At 48.3% G+C, this 25,534-nt stretch overlaps 1 protein-coding gene across 9 annotated transcripts in view; it reads right to left on the reverse strand.

The window, feature by feature from the left end:
• MDGA1 (MAM domain containing glycosylphosphatidylinositol anchor 1) overlaps window positions 1-25,534 on the reverse strand; it is a 204,968-nt gene that overhangs the window by 152,471 nt on the left and 26,963 nt on the right. For all 9 annotated transcript variants that reach the window (XR_013931335.1, XR_013931336.1, XR_013931337.1 and 6 more), the window contains exons 2-3: window positions 4,354-4,493; window positions 1,398-1,572 (exon numbers count right to left, since the gene is read on the reverse strand). Coding sequence is in view for 2 of the 9 variants with exons in the window: in XM_080407880.1 (XP_080264006.1) it covers window positions 1,398-1,572; window positions 4,354-4,493 (315 nt within the window). In the remaining 7 variants the exon portion in view is untranslated. The remainder of the gene's footprint in view (window positions 1-1,397; window positions 1,573-4,353; window positions 4,494-25,534) is intronic.

Here is a 25,534-nt window from a genome sequence, read left to right on the forward strand (position 1 = left end):
AGAAGAAACGGGCAGAGAAGCCAAGCAGATCTACACGGGTGTCAGAACTCATTGAAACAAAACTGTGTGGTGCCCATGAAGAAATGCTCATCCTATCCAAAGACGCTGCTCATTAAACAATCTATTTTCCCAGCCTGTAGGACGGTGCTCACACTGCACTACTCCAATGCAGGGCAGGGCAAGGAAGGAACAGAGATGGGAGCTGCTCCAAGCTATATACCACAACTGCAGACCATGAACCTGCCAAAGCCTGAAGACATTCAAGTCTATGGCACACTTTGTGAGGGTCACATCACTGTAGGGCTAAAAAGAAGCTGTCAGGCAGCAGCTGCTGTTAGCACAGCTCTGCCCAGACTCCAGACAGGCACTGGAGTTCTGCAGCCTGAGGTTGCTCCTCAGAGATAACCACCATGCACCTCAGCACAGAAGGCTGTCTTGCTAGAAGCAGTGTGGGAACAGATGGTGACAGGTTCAGGGGCGGTTCCAGTTGCTTTATCCCACTTTACATCTTTTTAGCATCAACTCTTGCTGGCTAGGCCTTCTCAGGAGATATGAATGATGAAAGGGATTTGATGTTACTTGGGTTGGAGAAAACTGGAATAGTGGATAGCTGAGGACAATGAGAAGAATGGTCATCTTCCCCAAGAGAGCAAATCTCTTCAAAAGTTGCCTAGACCTTACATCTTGGATTCCTCCCATAGGGGGGTTATGGGATGTTTCATTTCCCTCCCTTTTTGCCACAGCAGCCGAAGAATAAACAACATTAAGCCAGCATGAGAAGCCTTCAAAACTTGGGGCCCAAGGTGGAGAACCACTAACAACATCTCCAGGACACAAGAAGGTTGGGCAGTGCAACCAGCCAGAGAAACACTGAGACACTGATGTCAAGGGGTCCTCACAGATTGCTTCACGTTCACCCCTTCACAGCTCAGCCTCCTCAGGTGCATCCCAGAGTCTTCTGCTCTGTTTCCACCATGCTACAGAGGTAGCAATGCTGGGGGCAAGGCACTGGTTTCAGGAATGCTTCAAGCATCTGAGGCACTACCAATTTCAAGAAGCACTGGTTTGCTTCACACATTGCCGGTTTCAAAATGAAGACAAAGAAAGTGGAAGTCATCTACAGTGCTACATCCCAGACAAGTGCTAGGGATCCCTGGTGGTGACAGACATCACAGCACCTAGATAAGAATGACTCACATGGACAGCCAGAGCTATCTTTTTCTGGATGGATCTAATCTCCCAGGGAAAATGGACCCTGGGGACACTACTCCAGTCCCTTTGCTCCTGCATCAGGTGCGCATGGTCCTAGGGCAATGCAGCTCCCTACCAGCCCCGCAGCAAGGCAGAGACATGCAGTAGAACTGTGGGAAGGAATGGGTTGCCGCTAAATGACTTACACTGCACATCTACTCGAATGGACTTGATGGCAGGGACCCCAACCCCATTTTCTGCTTTACAGTAATAGCGGCCCCCCTGCAGCCTTTGGATCTTCTCAATCCGAAGTGTCTCGTTAAGCACTGACGTCTCTTGGAATTTGTCCGACGCGCTGCCAGCAGTTTTGGTCCATCTCACCTGCACGAGAAGAACAAGAGGAATACAAACAAGCAGTGACCCAAACTAGAGATGCCAAGGGACAGCAGTGCTCCCTTCACCTCTCCTCCCCATCCTTCCTAGCCACTCTCAAAAATAAGCCCTACAGCACCATCAGAACTTACCAAAGTTCACCTACTGATCTCAGTATGTCTCAGTAGACCAGCTGCTGATCCTCGTCCATCACCAGTCCCCGTGTCTGAGTGTCCAGCGTAACTCCTAAGTTCACCCAGACACACGTTGTGTATTTACCACTCCTGCTCTGGTCCTGTACACCCAGCAGTTTGGTTAGTTTTATACCACTATCCGCACGGCACAGGACTTTCACCATTAAGCCCTGGGACCTCATGTGGCTGGCAGGCCACAAAGCTACAGCAGACATCAGCTCACAGCTACAAACCTTTTATTGCAGTCAACACTCTCTCATCTTTCTCTGGACAGCGAGGCTACTTCTGCTGTTTGCTTTTCCAAGTAAGTGAGAAAATGCAGTTGCTATGTGGCTCTTGCCCCTTTCCCTCAGGGAACCTCTGTGTATGTTATTTTTATAAGTCATCCTTTTGCAGGCTTTTACTTTGATTTTAAAGATACAGAGAAAGAAAGCTTGAAATCTAATGGGATTTTTTCTATCTTGCATTTTTTGTCCTTATGTTACATATCTTAAGATCCTGGTTTGCGGGGGCAACAGAGCTGCATGGTATTTCATGGTGAATGGTGGCAAAAGGACAGCGCTCCTAAAGACTGTTATTCTTACATCTGGAACGAGGTACAGCCCTAGCAGTGGCAGTACAAGCTTCCCCCTTGTTTTCTGCAGTCCAGACAATGCGCGGGAGAGAGGGCTTTTCTCAGCCCATTGGTTTCCTCTGTCTGCAACCTCCTTTCTAAAGGGTGCTGACTGGTGCCCATCTAGACTCTGGGACTGAGGTCCAGCAGGATCAGCCAACAGAAAGAAGACAAACTTTCATTCGGCATTGGCCACAAATAAGATGGACCAGGTACCTTGACCACTGTGCCAGACTTTGCCTCAAGTTCACTGCCATCACCTGATTGATGCTGATGCTCTGGAAAGAACAGGGGTGTCTACATTCCACTCCCAGAGCAGTAGGCTGAGCAGATTTTCAGAGCTAATGACCATGGATTTATTTAACCTTTGCAGGCTTATTAGGAAATTGTCTGAGGACCCTGGGACTCTCAGAGTCTTTGTTTGCAAGGACACTTCAGCCAGCTCCTTAATCTTTCCAATTTCAGTTTCATTTAAGTATTTTGGCCACATTTTCATACTTTAATGACTGGCTGATAGAAGGGAAAAAAGATTAAACAAACGTTAGGATATGAGCTTAGCTAGGGAAGAAATCTATCCATCAGGGGGGAAGGCAGAGATAGGGCACATGCCACATTGTATCTGCATGGGTTCCAGCATCTCCAGTCATGTCTGGTTCCATGCTCTGGTGTCCCCTTGTGCATATCCAGGCAATGACAAGCCACAACGTTGCCCACCAGGCATGCTGTCTGCATCAGACTCTGCTCCAGCAATCTCTCTGGCTACTCAGGCTCCACTCCATGCAACCTGCCAGCACCTTCCCACACATTTAACATCCTTAGGCAGGGCCAGCCCTACCATCTTCCTCATTTCTGACATGCACAGCTATCATCTGCCCATCACTGTCACAAGCCTAGGCTGGTCATTTTTGCTGGCTTGGCTCAGATAGCTTCATTTTCATTGTTTCCAGGATATGCTTTGACGGATAAACCATTTCAAATCCTGCTGGCTGAGTCTCCCTCTCCTTTTTCGTATGTTACAGCCTCTTAGCCAAGCAGCTCCTCACAAGCAAGTCTACGGAGGCACTGATAGGTGTATGCACATGCATGGCTTCTCAGCACAAATAGCTTTCACTAGGACCAGGGAAGGGGGGCAAGAAGGCACAAATATCACACTTGGCTCCCTTGAGTGTATTCTGGCACACCTAGCTGTGCTGTATGCACCAGCTGCCACTCGTACCACGCTCTGTCCCAGAGCGGGCAGACCCATGCTGTGGTCCAGTATCTCCAGACACATTGCCCCCACTCTGAGCCAGCCTGCTTGAGTATCTGAAGGGTGGGGGAGGTGGCTGCAGGGGGCTTGAGGCTGTGCAGTCCTCTAGGGACCCTGGGGAAGGACTACAGCAGTTAGACAAGCTCAGCTCCGTACCTCTCCACGGAACTGTGACTTTGACCACAGCACGGATATATCCCGCACTGCAAGTCTGAACCTGCCGCTGGTGGGTGGCAAGGGCTCTGCGCGGGGCTCAGCAAAGTGACCTACAACCAGCCTCCCAAACTTCCCCAAGCAGGTTCCTCTTGGGTGTACACCCAGAGAAGCTGAGAGACTGATGGACCATGAAGGACCAACTCCTATGGCCAGCACATGCAGGAAGCATCCTCTAGCCTGTTCAGGCTGTTCCTGCTTTGTAGTAAGAGGGTTAAAGATTTGAGGGTGATTTGTGTAATGGATTCAGTTTGGGCTTTCAGTTTTTTGGGGGACTTCACATACTGAAGACCACTAGAAGGTCTGTGTAGGCTCCTGCAAAGATTTGTGGACTGCTTTCCATGAAAGCAAGGGTAGATGCTTCACAGCTTACCAAGCTAGCACTTGCACTATGGGCACCCCTACCTGACTCCAGCATGTAGGAGAAAGCCGGGCACCCTGCTGCCTACAATTCTCCTCTACATCGAGACTACAAAGACTACCATGGGGAGCATGGATGACAGGCAAAACCAAAAGCTCACCTGTGGCCGGGGGTGTCCTGTGACCAGACACTGCAGGACCAGCGTGTCCCCCTCCCGAATTGTGTAAACGCGTTCACTGATGTTGTCCTCCTTCACCACACACGCCTGCCCAGCATGGATGATTTGGGCCTGAGCAGGAGCTGCAGAGAGGAAAGAAGAGGTAAAGAGGGAAACAAGCAGCACAGCCCCTTACGGTCACTGCCCAGGGTGGTGCTCCCACAGCAGGGTGGAAGAGCCACCTCTTCAGCCGCAGAAGGGAAGGGCTGGACAGTGCTGGGTATGAGACACAAAGGTCTCAGGAGGTAGAAAATAGAGCAATTTTCCCCATCCCCCGGGCAGCTGATATCAACTGCTATTTTAAAACTTTTGGTCCTGTTAGGATGTGCAGCTCTAGGCACTGAAAAGCAGAATATGCAGCTTTTTGAGGGTACCCACCTGCATGGGCTGAGTACCAAAAATTCCCTGTTCTCTTCTCTCCCAGAGAGGCAAGTGGTTAAAGCAAGAACCTGGTCAAATCGCAAGTGCTCTACACCTATCCAATCCAGGCCTGATTACTATGATTTACCTTGCAGGGGGCTGGGATAATTACCAAGCAGAGTCAGAAAGGGCCTTCAAGATCTGTACAGCTTTCCGTGCACGTCCCTAGAGCAGGCACAGCAAGCACTGCAGGAAAAACAAGTCTTTCCCAAATTACACAGCAACCTGTCTCAGCCATGAGCCGCAGGAAACAGCCTCTGCAGGACTGGTAATCTCCAGGGATCTCTCCAGTTAGGGCTCCAAGTGAAGACCAGTTACTGCCAGTCTGGCCAGGACAACAAAAGAACAGTGTAGTGGAAAAATACATGGAAAGAAAGTTCCCAGAACAAAGTTTAAAAATGTCATGATCCCAAACAGCAGCTTTGTCCCACTGTAGCCCTGATGAGCAGCAGAGAGACAAGCTCTCGGAGAACAGGTTTTTATAAAGAAAAAAGCCTCAGCTCTGGAGTTCTGTGCAGAGCCCTCTGCTCCCTACTCCAAAAGTGTTTGTGTGGTCACTGAAGCAGCTGAGATGTACTCAAGGTACCTGCACAGCCCAAGAGGACACCTGCGCTTGTTTGAGTGGAAAAACTCCAGCTGCACTTCAAGGAAGAGAAACCCACAAATGTGTCTAAGAATCAGTGCCTCAGTGACAGTCCCCCAGGATACTTCCCCACCTTACTACAATGCCTCCAGGTGACTGGAATCACAGCCCTAGCTCCCATTGGTGAAATACAACACAAACGAACAAACCACTGAAGAGATGATCAAGGAATTCAAAGCAATGAGCCTTGGCGAGCCTTCTGAAACAAGCGTGGATTTTGCACAACCTGTTAAAGCTGAACTGAGCATCCACTTTTTCCTCAAGGTTAGTTGAGCTTCAAAGACCACTTTTTTTTTTTTTTTCCCATTCATTTGGCATGACCAAAATGTTCTATATCTAATCACCTGGGCAAGGGAAGTGCTCAGATTCACGCTGGTTTAACCCACCAGCAGCACAGACCTAGGGCAAGCTGAGCTCCGGCACTGGAGAGGGTCTGCCTTTGAGGTCAGTCTTTATAAACTGGTGTCACCACAATGCACTGACCATGCAGCAGTGACACATGGGTGGACACGAGGCTAGTGGTGCCGCCAGAGCTCCACAGCCTTGCCACAGCCGCTCAGCACCCAGGCAGCAGCACTGCACATACAGCAAGCTACCTCTTCTTTTTCCATCTCTTCTGCCTTTCCAGCATGGTAGCACTTTGTTGAAAACATTATTACTATCCAAACCATTGACTAATAGGAGCAACACGTGTATGTGAATAATATGATGTCACAAACCCAGATGAATCCCTCAGCCTCTCCTATCTTCCCCCTCTGCAGGGCTCCCAGGAATGTGCCGGCCATGGCTCAAGCACCACGGAATGCCGAAACCAACTGTCAAACCTTCACTGATATGACTGAGCAGATGAGTGACCTTCCCCTGCCTGGATGGCAGAAGAGTCTTGTTGAATCCAGGAAAAAGCAGAAACCTATAGATGTGCTTATATACATCTGTGTGTTTGTATATACATACATGTATGGATATGCGTACAGATATGTAAATACATTAAGTAAAATAGTGACTTACCAGGAAAACACATCATGGATGCTTGTCAAGCGGACAGTGGCAGAGGAGTAATTCAGAAGCCTATATAACCTTTGCCAGTATATCTTAATCCAAATGACAGTCTCTGGTGCTGTTTCAGCCCCCAGATTGCTCCTCTGCAGACCTGCCATCACACCTTTAACCACATGTGCACTGCAGGGCATCACCTAAAGTGCCGAGCCCCAGGCTGTGATGCTGAAGAATCCCTGCCCTACGATTAAAAGAGAGACCCTGTCCCTTCCCATCCTGTACTATATTCCCCCCCATCCCCGACCTGTGCTGCCTGTATTTCAGTGGGGTCCTGGCACTCTGCAGCAGCAAAGCTCTGGTAACCCCTCTTCACACTCTCTAGGCCGCATTTGCCAGCTGGTGGCTCTATTCTGCCTTTGCAAAAATGACCTTGCTGCAAAAACTCACATCCAGCAACCCCATGGACAATCAGAATATTTATCTGCAGCTCTAGTTCCCAGTTAAATGTTTCCTTAGGTTGCACTGCTGTATTCCACATGGTATACATGCAACTCTTTCAACTTCCACTCTTTTCCCTTTGGCCACTCCACTTCCATGTCACCTGGCCTGTGTAACTCTTTCCTGCCACTTGCCTAAAGGCAGTTCCACATGGGGAATTTCCACAGCAAAATCATTAGGTACAGTAATACAAGATTAGAGGGGGTCTGTGCAACTATTCTGGTGCCAAAATACCTTGTGGTAATTTGCTGGTGTCTCTCTGAGTTTGATAGAAACATTTCAACTAATCCTTTTTTGGCACTACAAAGCATTCTACGGCACTAGTCTACAGCAAAATGACAACTCTAGGGATAAACCCTGTGTCCTTCAATAATTTTATCCCCTTCTCCAAAGTTCTCTCTGAACTGTAATGAAGCTTACAAGCAAGGGTGCGCACATCCAGCTTTGTTCATAGGTGTCTTAACTTGTTTGTGTTACCATCACTAAATCTTTCAGCTATATTCATTGGAAAGGAGCATCACTTTAAGTGAATCCCCCACTGCTTAAGCTGTAACATCTCTCTTGCTATTACAGCACCAGGTTCCCAGCAGAACAACAACCATTTTTTCATGTCTTAAACGCCACACAAACCCAGATCTCTCAAAAGGGAGCTTAGAAAGCCTGGGGTTGTCTTGGAAAGAAAAGCACTCAGATAGATGGCATAAGAGTCTGAGAAACTTTGCCTTTGGTTACAACTTGACATTAGTGAAGCGGTGGGGGCTGAGCAACAATGCAATCCAGCTCTTATAGGATTGCATTAAATCACAAAATGAGACTCAGGAAGGTCTCTGTTCCAAGCTCAGCCTGCCACAGCACACAAAAGCTGGGAAAGTCACCTCATGCCGTATTACAGATGGGCAGAGAGATTGTGAGGATTAATTGCACTTTTAATGTGCTTGAACAGAAAGAATACATTATTGTTTGACATCATCCCAGGTCTCCTGGAGGATTTCAGCTTGCTGACTGTTTGCACGCTGCCAGCACAACAGGATGGCAGGATCATGCCTGTCAGGGTAAACAGTTTCACAGAAGGCCCCCTTAGGAGGGGAAAGAAAGGCTGGAGCAGGAGGCCAGGTGCTGGAGACGGAGCAGTAATCTCAGCCATTCCCAGCAGTGCTCCAGGAAGAACAACTCTTGCACAGATACAACCTGCCCTGTTAAGTCCTGCTGGGGCAGAGTCTCTCTCCTCAGGCTGACAAACCCCAAGGCAGAGGTCCAAGGAAGACCTCTGATGACCTCTACGGGGGAGGAGGGGACAGGTTGTTCCTCACCCTTTTTCCCAACATTTTGAGGGGCAGATGCATCATCGCTTCCATTCCACATCCAGGTAAGAGATCAGCTTAGGGAAGGCTCCCAATACAAAACCCTCCAGAGAAACGAGGCCAGCCAAATATTGAGTGCCAGATGTTTTACAAAGCAAAAAAATCAGACTCTGAACCTGCAGCTTTAGGTCCTTCCTTGGGAAAGGGCTGGCTTGCAATGCGTTTGGCCTCTGCACTGAGATTTCCTGCTACGCTTTCACTTGATGTATTTCACATTAAAACAAAAGGAAATTGGAGCGGGTAAAATAACTTTATTCCCAGTGCAGTGTACTGTACGATGTTATTATTACCATAATCTGGAAAGTTTATGAGACTCTTGGTGCTTAAAGGTTGCTAATATGATTAAAATGCAGAAAAGGAGAGAGAAATGGTCTTTTGGAGAGAACCTAGTAATCCGTATTTGGTTCACAGGTCTAGCCACTCATCTTTTTGAGCCTGAGATCCCATTGCTACAATGGCAATGATGACAACTCCGCTCACAGAGAGGGTGGTGAGTGACAGATACTGCACGGACACTCCCTCAGTCACAGTCAGCAGGGCTGACACAGGGGCTGCTCACCCCTTTTGCAGCACGGCATCAACTGCACTTCACTGCAGCCTTCCCAGCAGGCTAACACCAGCCATCACTGTTAGACTGCCCCACCACCACCTCTGCCACCTGCACGTGCCCTGCAGACGGTCTCAAGGGTGAAGCCCATTCATCTCCAAAGCTGCTGGCCCAATACCTGCAGCTACACACACAGGGACACTGAATCCACCCCCCTGCGCTACCACCTTCCTGCAGGGTGGGAGCAGAGGGAAGCTGCACCTGGAGCCTTCCCTCTTCCTCAGGCTTAAACTACCACCCTGCTCTGCGAGCCAATGCCCTCCCATACATCTGCTGTCATTGTATTTCAGCCTCTTCTGCACATAAGCTAGGCAAAGGAGCCAGGGTCCTTCCCCATCCCTGTCCACCGGGTCCTTAGACTCACCTCGCTCAGTTACATGGGAGCAAGAGGTGGGGGCACCAGCTGCTAATCTGCTGCTTAAGCCTCTCAAGAACCTGCCTGTGTCTTTCCCTCAGCCTTCCAGTCCTGAGCAAGTGGCTTGAAGGGAGTTCCCAGAAATGGGAAAAATACACAGTGTTTATGGAGCACATGGTGTCAAATTAGCATTTCATTACAGAAATCCGCAAGTGGCATTCCTTGCTGAACAGCCACTCTCAGTAACCGCCTGCCCATGGGTGGAATTGCCCTGCAGCAAGATTAGTTACCGACCCTGCATGGCAAAGCACCCAGGGAGCATCTCATGTCTTCAAGCCACTGCTTTAGTTAGCACTTTACCCCATCTGTTCATGCCATGCACAACTGCTTGAACAGCAGGGGCATGCAGACACAAAGACCTTTGAGGAAGGGGTCACGTCCCCTTGGCAGAGCAGAAAGAGAAGCCAGTACACACGTAAAGGCGGGAGATGTGCTAGTAACACTCAGCAGGAGCAAGGAAGGTCTAGTAGGATGGGAAGGGTCTGCAGAGGCAGCATCCTGACGGTCAAACAAACCCCCCTGCTCATACCCGCTCTGGGAGGGGACGGCAGCTGCCTTGTTGTGTGCTCCATCACTATTCAGCTGGTCTCATTGATTGCTCTGCTGTGGATGAAGACCACAGGCTTTGCTGAAACTTTCGACAAAACAAATTAACCAGGCTAGCTCCAGCCCACAATGCAGGGCATGATATCGATGGGCCATTCGAACAGGAAAATTCACTCCAGCTTGAGGACGATTATGGAAATAATAATACACAATCAGTGTCCATTAACACTGTCAGCAGGACTGTGGATCAATAGTGTATTAATGGCTGAAGAAAGACTGCCCGTACTATCGGCAGTTAAGGCCAGCACAACAGCAGAGGGAGCAGAGATGGCAGTGGGTGGGTGTAATCCAGCTCAGGCACTGGACATCTTTGCACAGCCTGCCCAGGGGAACCCCTACCACCCTCACCTTCTGAACATGTTCCCTGGCTGCTTGCTTGGGGGTCTCCTCCCCTGCACTCCAGTCCCTCCCAGCCTCTTTGCCCAGCACAATGGCCAAGGTTGCACAGTCCCTGCAGGGACCTTCCCCAGCTCGAGCTGCCTGGCACAGTTTAGCCTGATTAGGCTCCAATTTCTAACACAAGGCCAAGGCTAGTCCAATAGCAAGAGGGAGGCAATGCAGAAGCCCCCAGGGATAGCTGAGGAGCAAAGAGCATCCATGGGTTTCCTCCCACTCCTTGGATTTCTCTCTTGGCCAGTCTCCTCCTGTCGACTCTTCCAACACAGCATGCTGCCTGGGCAGCTCTGCGCTACCACAAGGCTGTCCTAAAGCAAAAGCCATCAGGTAGACCTCTCTGCATGCTGATCTTAACAGTTACAACCCTGAGCAAGACAGACCTCCACGGAGGTTCTTTTGCTCCCATGCATTAGCGTTCTCTCTGCAGCCCAAACCATGTACTCAAAAAAAAAAAAAAAAAAAAAAAAAAATCTGTTTACTATACTCCTGGCCTAAATTTGCAGCAGGGAACATGTTATATTTCAGCAGCAAAATGTCTCTTGACTCCTTTGGTATTTGTACATTGATCATGATTAAAACACAAACATCAATCCGCCCACAGAAGAAACACAGCCACTTCCGATATGCAAAGCAACCATGTCTCTAACCCCACACAACACTCCATAGCACTCTCGAGCAAGAAGAGAAGAATATAATTTTCAATTGGAAATTCACAGAGAAATGACAGAGCTGTGGAAAGTAATCACAGAGCATGAAACTTGGCTACTTAAAATAGCATGGGATTTTTTTTTTTTTGCTTGGAAGAGACCAAGACTACGTCTTTATATCTCTGCCTGATTGCATCTCCAGAAAGAATTTCCTTTTGCAAAGCTCAGCCAGATGATTTGCATGGTCTTAAAATAACTTTTTGGTTAATCAATGTCATTTCCTTGAAGCACCTCTATAATTTTGTTTCTTTTAGAAAAATGCCAGCAGCAAAATCATGTGAGATGTCATGAATAGTAGGTACACCCCCCAGTGACTGCAACACCTGCTCCTGAGACCTTCGTTCAATTTAAAACTAAAGAGGTGTTGTGTGCTTTACTAAAGTATCAGTCACTAGATCATCACTGACCCCCCGTCACTCCCCAATCCCCAACTTCACTGCCTGCAGCAGCTCACTAGTTTTCTTAGATGTTCCCAAATTTTTCCTGCATAGGTACACCTAACTGCAGTGTCAAGCAGCAGAGCACAATTTTTACAGTTGTTACACACACAACATTGTGGTGGCATAAACTTTGCATCACTGCCTAACTCATATGCCTGAGTTGAATTTGTCTAGATGACTCAACGCCAGCAATGTGAAGCCAGTTGTCTTCAAATCTTTAGGAGTTTCAGATATGGTAGCAGTCAGAGCCTGCGCCTCAGCGATACTGTCCTGGAAGCTTCCAGCTTTGGTTAGGTAAGAAAAAAAAAGCATGTCTGCCTCGTAATGGCCACAGAAGAGACTTTATCATCTTTCCCAACCAACTCCTCACTGTGCCAGCTTCAGAGCCTGAGCTGTACCTCTAAATCTTGCTGCAAAACCCAATGAGCCACAGAGCCATACTCGGGCGAGGTGATCCTGCCAAGCTGAGCGCTCAAAGCATTGCACTTAAAAAGCCATTTCTTGCCTGGCTGCTACTTAAAGCTCCTAAGCATTTTAAGGGAAAACACAAATGAGGCAAGCAGCTTGGGGGGGAAAAATCAGGCATCCTCTATTCTAGAGACCACTGACAGACTGACTTGTTTATCAGCTGGTCAAATACCCAGAAATTAAATGGTCCAGCCAGAGAAAAAGAGGTCTACAAAGACAGGAACTCAACTGGACATGGGCAGCGCAGATGCTTGCTTATCCTGCCAATGCACTGCAGGAACAGTCCCCAGAAGACAGGCCAGCACCAGGCTCCTTGGCAGGTTTGATCCCTTGCTTTCTTATGGAAACTCCCACCAGGTCTTCAGTGCCCTGAGTCAATCTCCAGCTGCTCCACGCACCCACCGCCCAGTGAAGGGGAATGAACAGTTACGGGCATTCAGAAAGCCTGCTGACCCTCCTGCTTTTTTTGTAAGCCCTCGTGCCCTCAGCTTTCAGTGTGCCCATCACCAGGAGCCTCTGAGCAGCCAGTTCACGGGAGGGCCAAGGCTGGCTCCGACAGAGATGCAAGTCAGCTGCTCCTTATGATCTCAGGCTTCTGCTCTCCGTTTTTGCTCCTCTGTCACAGCACACAGGAGCCACTGAAGGTGACATCCCCACTCAACCAGGAAAACTGCCTTTCACAGGCATGCTGCAGCTTGTCAGCACAGGTATCAAAGCCCAACACGTGGCATCCCCAGGATCTGCTGCTAATAACTTTTGCAGGCAAATGGGCTTTGCTCAAATGATCCCAAGGGTTTTACCTCTCTCCTCTTAACCCTGAATTCAAGATCAGCTCATTCCCAAAGTCAGCAATGCTGCTGCTTGTTCCACTTCCCTCTTTATACTTTAAGACACTTTGGTACAACAGTGTCTGTTCAACATAGGTCCATGTGCACAGATGTATAAATCAACATACTTTGAAACTCAGCTGTTGTTTCACTGCTGGACCATTTAACATAGGAGATGAAAGAAGAGCACAACACACACACTTCATCCCTTCAAAAGAGAGAAAAAAAACGTCAATTTGTTAATCATCTGTAGACTAGATTAGCAGCAAAGGTGCATGGACTCTAATCAATGAATAACTACATGCCCCTTTTCATATCAAAAGGGGAAAAAAACATCAGGCAGCAGCTGTGGCTCCTGAATCATGAAAAATAAGGAAAGGCAGAGGTAGTGGTGTCAAACTGGGTTCTCTGGCTGGCAGGGCACATGGGTAATGCTCCAGACTTTGCTGGTGAAGACTCCACCAAACTCACAGACACATGCTAAACCCTACCCTGGAAACACAGGAAAAGAGACAGATTCAAGCTCCAACTCCAAGTATACTAAAAACAATAGACCAGAACAAAACCCAAACCAGTTTGCAATCAGAGTACACTAACACAGACTGGGTGAGGAGTACTTTCATGGAACTCCAGCTGGTGCCCTTCAAAATGCTAAACCCTGAGGTCCAAATTCTTCAATGCCAAGGTGGAAACTGGGGCTGGTGAGCAGGAGGATTGGCAGGGAGGACCTGCCAGAGGAGAGGACTTCTCTACGTGGAGAGCCAAAGGGGACGTTGTACGCTCAGGGCTGCTCACCCCAGAAAGTGGGTGCACAGCCACGGGGTTAGCAAAGCAAGGCACTTGGGGCTTTGACTAGCTGGTGCCCGAGCTCTCCTGCAGACCTCCCCCATCCACGTGACCAAAGAAGCTCCACCATTGTCAGAAGAGCTTTTACAGAGGCACAGAGCTCGGTGCAGATCACAGAGCCCATCTGAGAAGCTGGGTAAACACTCAGGCACTGATCCATGCTAAATTCTCACCTGTCACAGCTCCACCTCTTCCAGGACTCCAGCCAACCAGCTCGGGGGGAGCTGGGGATGTGAGGGCAATCACATCACCATGGCAGTGCAAACACTCCCTCCATGCTGGAGAGGAAGGATTTCACAAACGGTCATGTTTACCTGTCGCTATACCCAGCTTCCACAGAAAGCGAAAGGCTATTTCAATTGTGAAATGGAGGGGAAGTAACTGCAGGAGAAGGTGACAAGAGCCACAAGAAAGATACTGACATAAAATTTCCCGAAAAGCCTGTTTTGTTCTCATCGTAGTTAAAAAGAGCTAAAAGTACAAATACTGCCCTTAATTCAAGCGTCTAAAATCCAGTTTCACTACTCAGAAGTGGCAGGCAGCAGCGACTTGTCTCTGTCCACAGCTCTGTGAACAGCGGTACCCATCCCACAGGCACCCCAGGTCCCTGGCAGCAAAGTCACCTCCCAGGGGATGAAAGCACAGTGGCTGCAAGAGATCAGCTCACAGCTCCAAGCCACTTGGTGGGGGACAGACAACCATGGCACAAACGCCAGCACAACCACTCACTGGCAACCCTGGAAGAGATGCCAAGGACCCAAGGGACAGCCGAGACTTGGCACCCTGCTGCTGGGTGCTTATCTGCTCCCGGCAAGAGCAGGATTAGAGACAGGGGTGATGCTGGTGCTAAAGGGATGCTGCTAGTGATACAGCCTCTCAGTGGAAAGAAGTCTTTGTGCTCAAATGGGTTCTCATACAGGCTCTCACAAAACGCCGATGCTTGTATCCCCCAAGCAGGGCTGGTAGGTGGGGAGATGCTGCTACTGCACACTGCCAGCTGGGGAAGATAAAGAAATGAAAAGGCTTGTCCATCATCGGGTGGGAAGCCTGAAGTACAGCCAGGGATCAATCCGTACCTAATTCCAGTCCAGAGCCTTACAATGCAAGGCCAAACTTCAGCCTCCATGGCTGCCTAACACAGCACTAAAAATTCACATTCACAGGGAGCGGAGAAAGAAAACTTGCGCAACACTGAAGGATTTACTCAAGAAAACCCATTTTCCTCTGGATTTTCTCCCATATCCCTTTTTGCCAACACAAGGAACTGAAAACTACCGCCAGCAAGCAAAACAACCTAGAGAGGGAGAAGCAAATATGACAGCTTCACTCCACCCCAAAGGAAGAGAGAGAGCACCGAAAGGGAACGCCAACAAATTGTCAGCAGAGCTGAGGCAACAGGGGCTGTGCGACACCCCTGGAAATCTAGCCAAGTAATATTTTATCTTGACAGCATCCTTTACATCCCTGCAGTGCCTTTGGTGTGCAAAACCCTAGAAAGTCCCTAGCTCTTTCCCTCTTGAGTACCAATAATTACTAACCACAACCTGGCAGACGAGCGAGCAATTCCCTCTGGTTCTGATAAGAGGAGCTGACATCTCTCTAACCCCAGCCACCTCCATTGTTTTATACTCATTGTTTATTGATCCTTTTATGCACATAATGCAAATTGACATTTAATAATTCAGCCAAGTTAATGGTGCTTAAATATTAAAAGGCTTTTCTCTTTTAATTAGCTGTAGCAAAATAGGCAACAAAGGAGTGCTAGACAGATGCCATTTAAAATGCTCTCATCCAAGTTCCTTGGCATTTTTCTAGGGATGGGAAAGAACAGTTCAAGGGAAATTTTGTGCAAGTCTCCCACTCTGGCTAGGAAGGTAACTAACCCATAGAAGCGTTTCCAGAGGCTCTGATTCATAGGGCATATTTATCTCTGTCAGCTTTGTTTTCTCTCCCTTCTGCTCTTCACCTAATAAAGGCAGAGGGGAAGGGAAGGGGCAGAGGACAGAAGAAAAATCCTGCCCTATAAGAAGTGCCACCACTGGCATAACGCAGTGCCGATGCAGATGTGGAAGCCTTCTGATACGTCATAGCAAGACCTGCAACCAGGTGAAAACAGAACTAAAAGGAAGAAGTACACACAGCTAACTGAAGAATTACAAACAGCACAGAAATCTTGCAATTATTCCCTGAGGCAAGTATAACTAATTCAGGAAATCCTGAAAAAAAATAAATCTGGGTATAGTAGGGTAAGGGAACACATTTATTTCTCTTCTGTTCATTTTGTCAAGGGTTGAGAATGAGAGGGAAAATACACAGTATTTTTAAACCTCAGATTCATCTCAGCTGGAGCCGATGGCAGTAATACATCTTAGTCATTATGTTGCTGGTGCATGGCATCACAATTGCAAAGAGTTGGTATTATTTGGGGTGTTTCAACTATGCATTCCCCTTCTCTTAATTAGTGCTCATTTTAAGTCCTGGATTGGTTTGAGTTTGGGATTATGATCCCCCGCATCTGACCCAGAGCAGAACCACATAGTCACAATAATTAGATATAGTAACTGTTAATAACTTAGTTTAATTACAACCTATTTTCTTCAAATTTAGCCTAGACATAAGATTTCAGTGAATTCTAATTACATGCCACCTTTGAAGAGACTGTGCTATTGCATTATTAATTCCAAAGACAGAGACTGACAAACACTGAATTCCTTACTGAGGCTATTTTAAAAAGTTTATCTTCATTCAAGCCAATTAATAGACTGACTTGCAAATTCTCTGCGAATTCATTCTTCCAGTGACGACTAAGCACTGTAAATCTGTAAAGGGTAAGCTGCATTTTTTCATACATAACAAAGAGATGAAATTGCCAGTTTACGTGCAAAGTTGAGTTCATCCTTAACAGCAGAGCTGCTGGTTGTATTTCCGTGAAACACTGAAGTCAGCGCTCTGAAGCTGCCAGGCAGGACATCACGACAAAGGGCGTCCCCATGTGCAATGGCACCCAAGGACCTCAGGATGATGGCAGAGGGCAAAGCACCAGTCCCTCAGCCCAGAGGTGACTGGCGTGTGCAACACAGCCTTGTTCACAAGCAGCATCCCCCCAGGCACACAGGAGAGGGCAGTGGTGCACGCACCAGAGTCAGCCCATTATCCTTTTATGACTCATTTTAAGGTGGGGAAATTTGCATGCAGGAACTGCTGCTTTATTTCCCCGTGCACGCAAATGCTTGAGGAGGATCTTTCACAGCCCTCTTAGACTCGACGTACCCCCTGCCAGTTGCTTTGGTAGAACATGGGGAACCCCTCCCTGCCTCTGTAAGGCTCAGCACATAGGGAACATTTTCTGTCACTCCGCATCTGCCACATGTTGTTCATGCAGCGAAATATTCTTGACACCCTAACAAACAGTTTGCGCTGTTTCTCTTTAATAGATTATCCACCTACTCCTCTCCAGCTGTGCAGCACATCTGGCCACACTGCCTCTCCTGGGCATGCGCTCCTCGGCCCAATATTCTGTTTATTGTTGCTCAGGAGAATTAGAAAGTGATGGGGGAGTAAATGCACAGTGGACAAGATGCATGTCCAGGAGTTTTCAGAGGCAATAAAACACAAGCGTGTTTTCAGCCTGTGCAGCGCTGTTACCCGCTTTGCCTTGTGCAGTCTCCCTTCCAGCTGCAGCCGTTCTCGGTGAGATAGGGCCGCTCTCCGGGTGTGCGTGTGGTTAACCAACACAGCGCTGCGAGGCTGCTCCTGCAAATGGATTGAACTTTGGGCCACTACTACAGAGAGCTCTCCTCAACCCCAAGGGCCGGGGGTTGGTCTCAGAAGCGTCCCCCAACCCCTGCAATATGAACTTTGCTCTGGCCTGGCCACGTCCCGGCTACACTGATGGAGTTCGTTCTGACAAACAGCTGCAGCAGCTCAAACAATCTGTTCGAGGGAAGAAGAGCTAAAAAAGAGGGGAAAAGGAAAATGAACTAGTGAAGAGTTTTGCAAGAAAACCCTGATGACAACTAAAACACAGGCAAGGAGAACCAAGGCAGGCTGCGGCTGGCTTGGCTGTTCCCTGGTGAGAGACTGATAGTAACGAACTTGGGAGCGCAAGTTCCACAAAGCTACGTGATGAATTTATTACTCTGCATCTGTGCAGAGTCAAAAGATCACCTGAAACAGCAGACTTGCAGAAGAAATTGGGGAAGCACTAATGCACATGGGATGGTGTTTAAAATAATTTCTCAGTTGGCTGACTGCACAGGGGGTAAGGACAGAGATTAACTCCCTACCCGAGATCATGCATTTGTGCAAACATTTCTGAGCAGCTTGTTCAACGGGGGATTGGGGGGGCTCACGCAGCCCTATCAAAGCAGCCGGGGTCCAGCTGACAGCCTTGCAAAGGAAGCAAGATGATCTTTGACACTAAGGAAATAAAGCTCTGAGAGACTGAAATGCTGACAGGCACCAGCCTCAAAGCCGACGTGTGTCTGAAGAGGAAAGCTCTTTAAAGACTTTTGTTCTCCAACTCTCTTCTGCAAGAGAAAAGGCTTTGGCCTACTTAGGCAAGGCCAAGGGCAGGCTAAGACCCCAGCATATTTTAGAGCCACTTATCCTCAGCTCCATTTGATGTTCCCTCGGTATCAGTAAGAAATACAATTTTATTTAAAGCACTCCCAGGCCTTCAGCTGTTTGTGGAACAGCACAGAGCAGCCCGTCCCACAGAGCACAACGCAGCCCCCTGGTCTCTGAAGGGGGCAGGAGGAAAGCAAATGCCCAAGGACAGCACAGCCTCGGACCAGCCGCCTTTCTTAGCGACCTCAACCACCCCCCTGCTGCAGAACACCCTTGGGCAAATTAACGTGAAACCAGACAGTGGGCTTCCCGATTAACAGAAAAAAGGGCGTGAAGAGGGAAAGAGGCACGGTTTCTGAGAGCACAGGCTTACTTGAACCTCCACAACGTGCAAACCTGAACTGCCAGCCCCTAGATAAGCCAGTCCCCTGTACTGCCCGTCCAGCGAGGAATTGGTTTACCTTCTAAAAGCTAGTTTTGCCTCCAGTTTCAGCCTGCGCCAATTGTGCACAAAGGGGAAAGACTCCCAACCTGGTTATGCCCCAGAGAAGCACAGCTCTCCAGTAGCCCACCAGGCTGGTGGGCTGGCAGGGTCGCTGCAACTACCTCCCAGTGTTTGTCCCACAAGATGTGTCACCAATCACCAAGGCACCACCAGTCTGTTTCACTGAGATGGGCAGCACACCTATCTTGGGGTGTTTCAAAGCCCAGTGATTGCTTCTGTTATAAATTACATTGGGGAAACAAACAAGAACCATTTAAGCCTTGCAAACCACTTCTGTTAATCCTCATCTGGAGGGACACAAGTTGGCTTGGACAAATTTATGAAACTGGCTGGGGAAAAAAGAAGTCCTGCCTTGCTCCAGTAACAGGTGCAACCAGGGCTGCGCCTCCTTCCACAGAGCAACCAGCACGTGTACTGCTGAGCACCCAGAAATGTGCCACTCTTGTCACAGATCACAGTCACCACATCTTCAAACTTCCCTCCCTGTTTGACCATGCCCCAAAACAGGCGGGGAAGAAAAAGTTCTGTTACCAGCTATGTGCTTTCCCTGTTGCTGCCTGCCAAGGAGCAGGCAGGGAGCCAACTGAAGTAGCTGGGGAGCTACTCATTAGCCACCGAGGGATTCCACTTGCAACAGCAGCAATGTTCCAAACCACCAGCCACCATCGAGCACTGACAGCAAATAGCTCTTCAGGACCCTGTCAACCACAAAGTTTTTCAGCCAAACTACCTGAGCTCCACCCAGGAGACATGGCATCCTGTATTTTTGCTCAGTTACGTGGACCTAATGGTCTTCAGTTCATGGCCTTCACCCTCTACCACTCTCATATATCACTGCTCAACTATGACAGCAAGGAAGACAGAGTGGGAAAGAAACCCAGAAACCGAGAATAATCTTGAACGAGCACTTGATGCGTGACCTTGGGCAAGCACGTTCTCCCCTTGGTGTATTTCTGTCTCTCCATGCGTTATTTGAATAATTGCACCACCGTGTCATTTAAAGGGTACTTTAAAGCTTATTGTTTATACAACTTTTTGAAGATGGAAATCACCACATAAGTGTTCAGTATTACTGTGGTTATTACCTGCCTCACAGGGGGGTTATGAAGTTCATAATTAATGTTTGTAAAACAAACCTCTGTCATTGGATGAAACGTGCTAAAGAAGTGCAAAGGATTAATATCCTCAGTAATCTGATGTGGGTTTTACTGTTCTGCGCAACACAATAAAAAATAATTAAAAACAAACCTAAGCTGATACTGATAGGAAGGATGAGGAGGCAGGGCCGAACGCATGTGGAGACAGACTGCTCACCATTAATTAAACCCAATACCATCAGCCTCCAAGACAGTGCCAAGTATCCTTATACTCCTGGTGATAATTATACACTAAAGCTGATTTTGGGTAACCAGAACTCTTGAGCGACCCAGAAAGATTTGCACTGCACAGAGGAACAGCAAGCACGGCTCAAGCAGCACAGCTCTGACCCCACAACCCTTTACACAGCAACTGCTGCCTGGGGAACTGGGTGAGCAAACAGGTGCAGGTATGCTTAGGGACCCCACAAGCACCTAGAAGGGAGCTGAAAAAACCCTGGAAACCCACCCACAGGGCCCCACTCCCATACACCCGAAGTCCTGGTCTCCAGTCACGAGCCTGGCGGAGTAGCGAAATCTCACTCCTTTGGCTGTGCAGGATGCAAGTCCCCCAGAGCACAGGCAGCTACCAGTCCCACGCATCGAGAGCCACTAGCTCAGTGGCTCTGTAGAAATACACACCAACAACTTTCTATTTCTTTAGTACAAGAAGCGTGGTTGCTGAAGTGTTTTGCAGTACAACTACAGTGCAACAAAGATGGAGAAGCCTTTGGAGACTTTCTTATAGAACAAACACCGCCAGAGAAGGAACATTGCTGGCAATTGCTTTAGCTGCTTGAGTACCAGCTTTCTGCCCAGCACAGCTGATACAGACAGAGTAACCCCCTCCCAGCACCCCTGTACATGCAGTAAACAGAACAGCCCTCCAGATGCTTCATGTGACTGAGTTCCCACCACACATGCCCTTGTATCAGTATGGGCTATCCTGCCTTTACACACACTGGTTGTAAGAGTAGGTCCCTGGCAGACTCCAAAATCAACAGGATGTCCAAGCCCTGCAGATTTTTTGTGCAACTGTTAATTAGGCTTCACTCTTATTTACTGCATTTGCCCACATGGTTTCTTCTGCTGCCCATTCTCTTTGGTTAACACCAAACTGTATAAAAGTGATACTGTTTTTTCCTGCATAAATGCATACAGATATGCCAACACTTCCCATAGGCAAATGGGCCGACAGTGAAATTCAGATGAGCTACAGAAAGAGCTCAGGGAAGCACACATATTACGGACAGAAGGGTCCCATCATACTTGCTAGGTCATCTGCAAGCCTTCCTTACAGCTTGCTCCACAGTGATGAGCTTGATCAAGCTTTAAAATGTCCCCAGAGAAGCATCTCCACAGCTGCTTTCATGTTTTTATGAAGGAACTCGTTTTGGCATTCAGCTCAAGTTGTCCCCACAGACGGCGGTTTAAGACAGAGCGGAAAACAGCACCCAAAGCACCTGTCTTGTAGAAGGTTTGTCGTCTTTTTGTTTATCACTTGAAGGTACAGAGTAAGGGGATCTGAGCTCACAATCAGGTATTACAGTAATAGGTGTGATTATCGAGAATCTTGTTTGGGCCTGATACACCACCACAGCCAGGAAGACACACATGCTTTCTCTTCAGAGGGCTCCAGGTAATGATGGAAAGCAGAATATACCACCACAAGAAAGACAACAGCCACTCAAGGAGTCCATGGGATGGGGTGGATGCATGAGAAGCTAAACAAACGCCCTTCTTCACATAAGAGGCTTCACTTGATACTCAGTTTTAAATCCTGAGAAACCACCTCCCCTCTACACTGACTCCCTTGAGACTCAAAAGGAATACAAAACACATGTGGCACTATGAGGCAGCGTAACACCCCTTCTTGCTCTGCCCAGTGCAAAGGATGAAGCCAAACATCCCCTCATCACCTTCATTTTTACTGGGGAGCAGTTGGAGCGGGTGTGCTTCACTGGAGGATGCTCTCCTAGTCCTTGCTATACACGACCAATGAGGGCAAAGGATTAGCATCACCAGCTGCTCTGCTAGAAAGTGCAACACGCAAAATTGGATGCATATATGCAGTGTGAAGCCATTAAGAACTGCCTCAAACACCTCCCCCTCCCCATACCGCAGTTCGTAACTCCCCATGTCATGCCCCCTGCGTTCCCCTTCGACACAGCCTTTCTCTTGTCTCCTCTGCAGCCTGTAGTCCAAGTGCCACTTCCAGTGCTGCAACACATGCAACAGCCCTTTCCCATCAGCACTGCCACAGGGCGCGTCACTCCCGTCCCACCACCCAGGGCAGCTGCTGTATGCTGCAGAGTGAGCGGAGCATTCAGCACCTGCTGCAGCTTGACCGTAGCAGCGTGGAGATGCCAGACACCCCAGCTGTGAGACGTCACTTTACCACACATTACACTATCATTTGTCATACGAAAAAGACTTTATAAGTATACAGGTGGAGGAAGGGGGCTGCTTCCATGAGCAATAAAACACAACTTTCTCTGAGGTGGAACATAGCTGGTTAACAGGGCTTAGGAACATTATCTAATTGCTCAGGCTAGAAAGGGAAAAGCAATCTGAACTGATTTGAAGCTTCAGAGGGAATTAGGGAAGCAGAATATAATTACCTAAGTTGGAATTTGGCCAGAACTCATGGCAGGGGGTGGGGAGCAATTCTGGTCTTTAATGATCACAAACAATCAGCAACTTAGTTTTCCATTCCTTTCCAGAGTGGAATAGGCATGCATTTCATCTCATTCACACTAACATTACCCTTTAAGAAGCAGCTTTGAAGTAAAGAAACATGCGCTGGATTTACACCAATATAGCTGTCAATTGCTTTGTGGCACCATCCTAGAAAGACTATAGTGTCTCACATCACTCAGGTAACCTCAAATTTGGGAATATGGAGATTTCCAGTCCTTGAACTTCACCATTTTTAAAATCCTCCAGCAAATCTTCAATAAAAGAGACTAACAACCAACTGCAGCCAACCACTTTTCAGAATATCTCATACCTGTTACCTCAAGACTTTTCACAAAGTACCCATGGAAGAACAGCAGGTTTCCTATGGCCAGCTGTTGGCTGCACAGCTCTGGGTCCATGCAGCAGGTCAGTGGCACTCCCCTGGGTTTCTGCCCTGGCAGAAGACCTTGGTGGCAAAGGGCTTGGTCAAAACCTCCATCCCCAAAGCATGTGTCAGTACAGCTCGTAGCAGACCTGGTGTCATAGTGAGAAGAGACCAGAAAAGCATGCGTTATCAAGGCAGGGAAGCCTTCAATCTCATTAGCTCCGGCATGCTGTTACTTTGAAGCTTCCCTGATATTTTACAAGCTGTGAGAAGCAGCAAAGCCAAATCTGGTCTGTTTTAAAGGACATCCAGACTCCCACTCAGGTCTGAAAGACTACACAGCTGCTTGCAGCTCACATGAAGTCCATATGTGGGACATGCCATGGCTAAAACACCGCTCGTAAAAAGCTGCCAGCAATGCCAGACTGGCTCTTCTCCACCTCCAACCTCGCAAGCACCTGTGAACAAGTAACAAGACTGGTGCCCTTCTGCTCAAGCCTAGCCAGAAACAGAGGCAAAACTCCACTCTGACGAGGTCTGAGCCTTGGCTATGTCTGTTGTAGGCATGGCAGGAACAAGCTGGAGAACACAGAAGACCCTGGACAGCAAAACCGACTTCTATTCCTCTGGAGAGGAAGCTTGCCCCACAGCAGTCATCACCAGCCCTAACTCTGAGAGCTTGGACAGGCACAAGTGAGCACCAAGGCCACGGCCCCCATCATCCCTACTGGTCCCACCAAGTGCCTGTTTCACTGACCCCTTACGGCCAGCCTTGTCCCACTGTTAAACAGCAAGGACAGAGCTAATTCTGGGCAGCATTTGGGCTGATCCAGCTGCACTGAGCTTGATCCCTGTGCTTTGCTGCGGCAAGAAGAGTCCAAACAGACAACCCAGCACAAGCACTTAAGCCCATGCAAGTATGGGGATGTACTGTTAAGTTACACCCAGTGTTAGTGCTACATCAATATGGGCTTGAAAAAGCACTCTAGCAGAAGGATTACAGGGGACCAGGAAGGCAAGAACCATCTCTGCTGTTCAGTACCAGTGACATGGCCTTGACTACATTGCTTTTCTCTTCTGAGGTAGAAGATGGAGGAGGTGGGACTGAAGGTAGTTTGTGGGGATTGGGAGGTCTGCCAGGAGGAATTAATTTCAACGTTTTTAGTGCTTAATATAATCCAACAAAAGAAAAAAAAAAATCCAGGCCTTCACAGAAGGAAAAATGTTACAAACTAAAACACTTAAAAACCGCGTATAAAAAAAGGAAACCATTGGCAGCAGACTTTGCTCTCCACTCTCCATCACACTTCAGTTCTTAATGGTAAAGCACGGTCGTGGGAGACACTGGCACCTCCAGTCCACGGAGTGAAGCACTGGTCACAAACACTTGGAAAGGGTCTTGCACTGACCTTGGAAAAAGGTCCAGAGGAAGCCAGTGATAGGTTTTCTGTCTCTAATACGTATGGATCCAATTCCACCTTCCACTGCAAAATTGTAACTTTCACTGCAGTCGATGGGAATTACACCTATTTAATAGACGGCAGAATTGATTTTGTGATCTCAGGTGTCTGGGCCTGCAAGATTTCCAGCCCACATAACTTTAGATAAAAATCCAGCAAACCCCAAGATAATGAAGTCTTTGACATTCCACAAACACTGCCTCACTGAGCAAAGCTCAGAGGTGGCTGGAGCTCAATGTAATCACGAGCTTCTGCTAAATTACCTTGGGCCAGAAACATTGCAGATCAGGGCATTTCCAGCCAGGCTAGGGACTAATGTCATGAGAATTGCTACCTAAGGGGTATTTTTATCACTACTCCATTGCTCCTGGGCAAAATGCAAAGGGGATTATGTGTACATAGAGCTGCAATTCCCATCTAAGAGTTGAGCGTAAGCTTCACATCAAGCTGTTTGACTTTACTCTGCAAGCTTTTCTTGTCACAGTGCAAATGCAACGATGTGTTTAAGGAGATTCTGTCACCAGACAGAAAGAGTGAAAAAGACAGCGGGAGCAGCTGTCACCTGCTGAGACGCAGCTTTGCAACTTAGTCGGTGTCACATTGAGGACTGTGAAGTGCCTGACAGGAGCAACAAAAGGTCACAGATATGTATTTTGGTAGTGGGTCCTGGCACCTTGATCTAAGCACCCTTGGGAAATGGGAAGGCTCCTCAGCTTTGCTGCCCTTTGTGCTTTCCTTGCTGAGCTTCTGAGCACAAGTCGAGGGCGAGAGGCTGCTGCTGCGGCCAGCGGGTGCCTGGCAGCTCGGGGAGTTTGATGGAGAGGGCAGGACAAAGACCTGAGGTGTGAGGACAAACATCTACACCTTTTCTCCCAAAACATTTGTTTTTTTCTGCAGCTCGGGAAGCCTCACCACTGTGCTGGAAGGGCACAAGAAGCACTACCTTCCCCCCAGCAGCAGTGGGGAGGAGAAACTGGAGCCCTGCTGAGCAACAGGCTGGGAGCTCAGCGGGGCTCACCTTGCAGAGCCATGCCTCGGCAATGCCTGCTCCAGATCTAAACGCTACCCTAGAGTCCTAAAGATGAATTAAGAGCGTTCAAGCAAGATTTTTGCTTGCAATCCCTGTTCCCCTCACAGGACACAGCCTCTGCTCTCCTCCT

This window comes from Falco punctatus (assembly GCF_963210335.1).
Source record: "Falco punctatus genome assembly, chromosome: 12".
NCBI classification, from domain to species: domain Eukaryota; kingdom Metazoa; phylum Chordata; class Aves; order Falconiformes; family Falconidae; genus Falco; species Falco punctatus.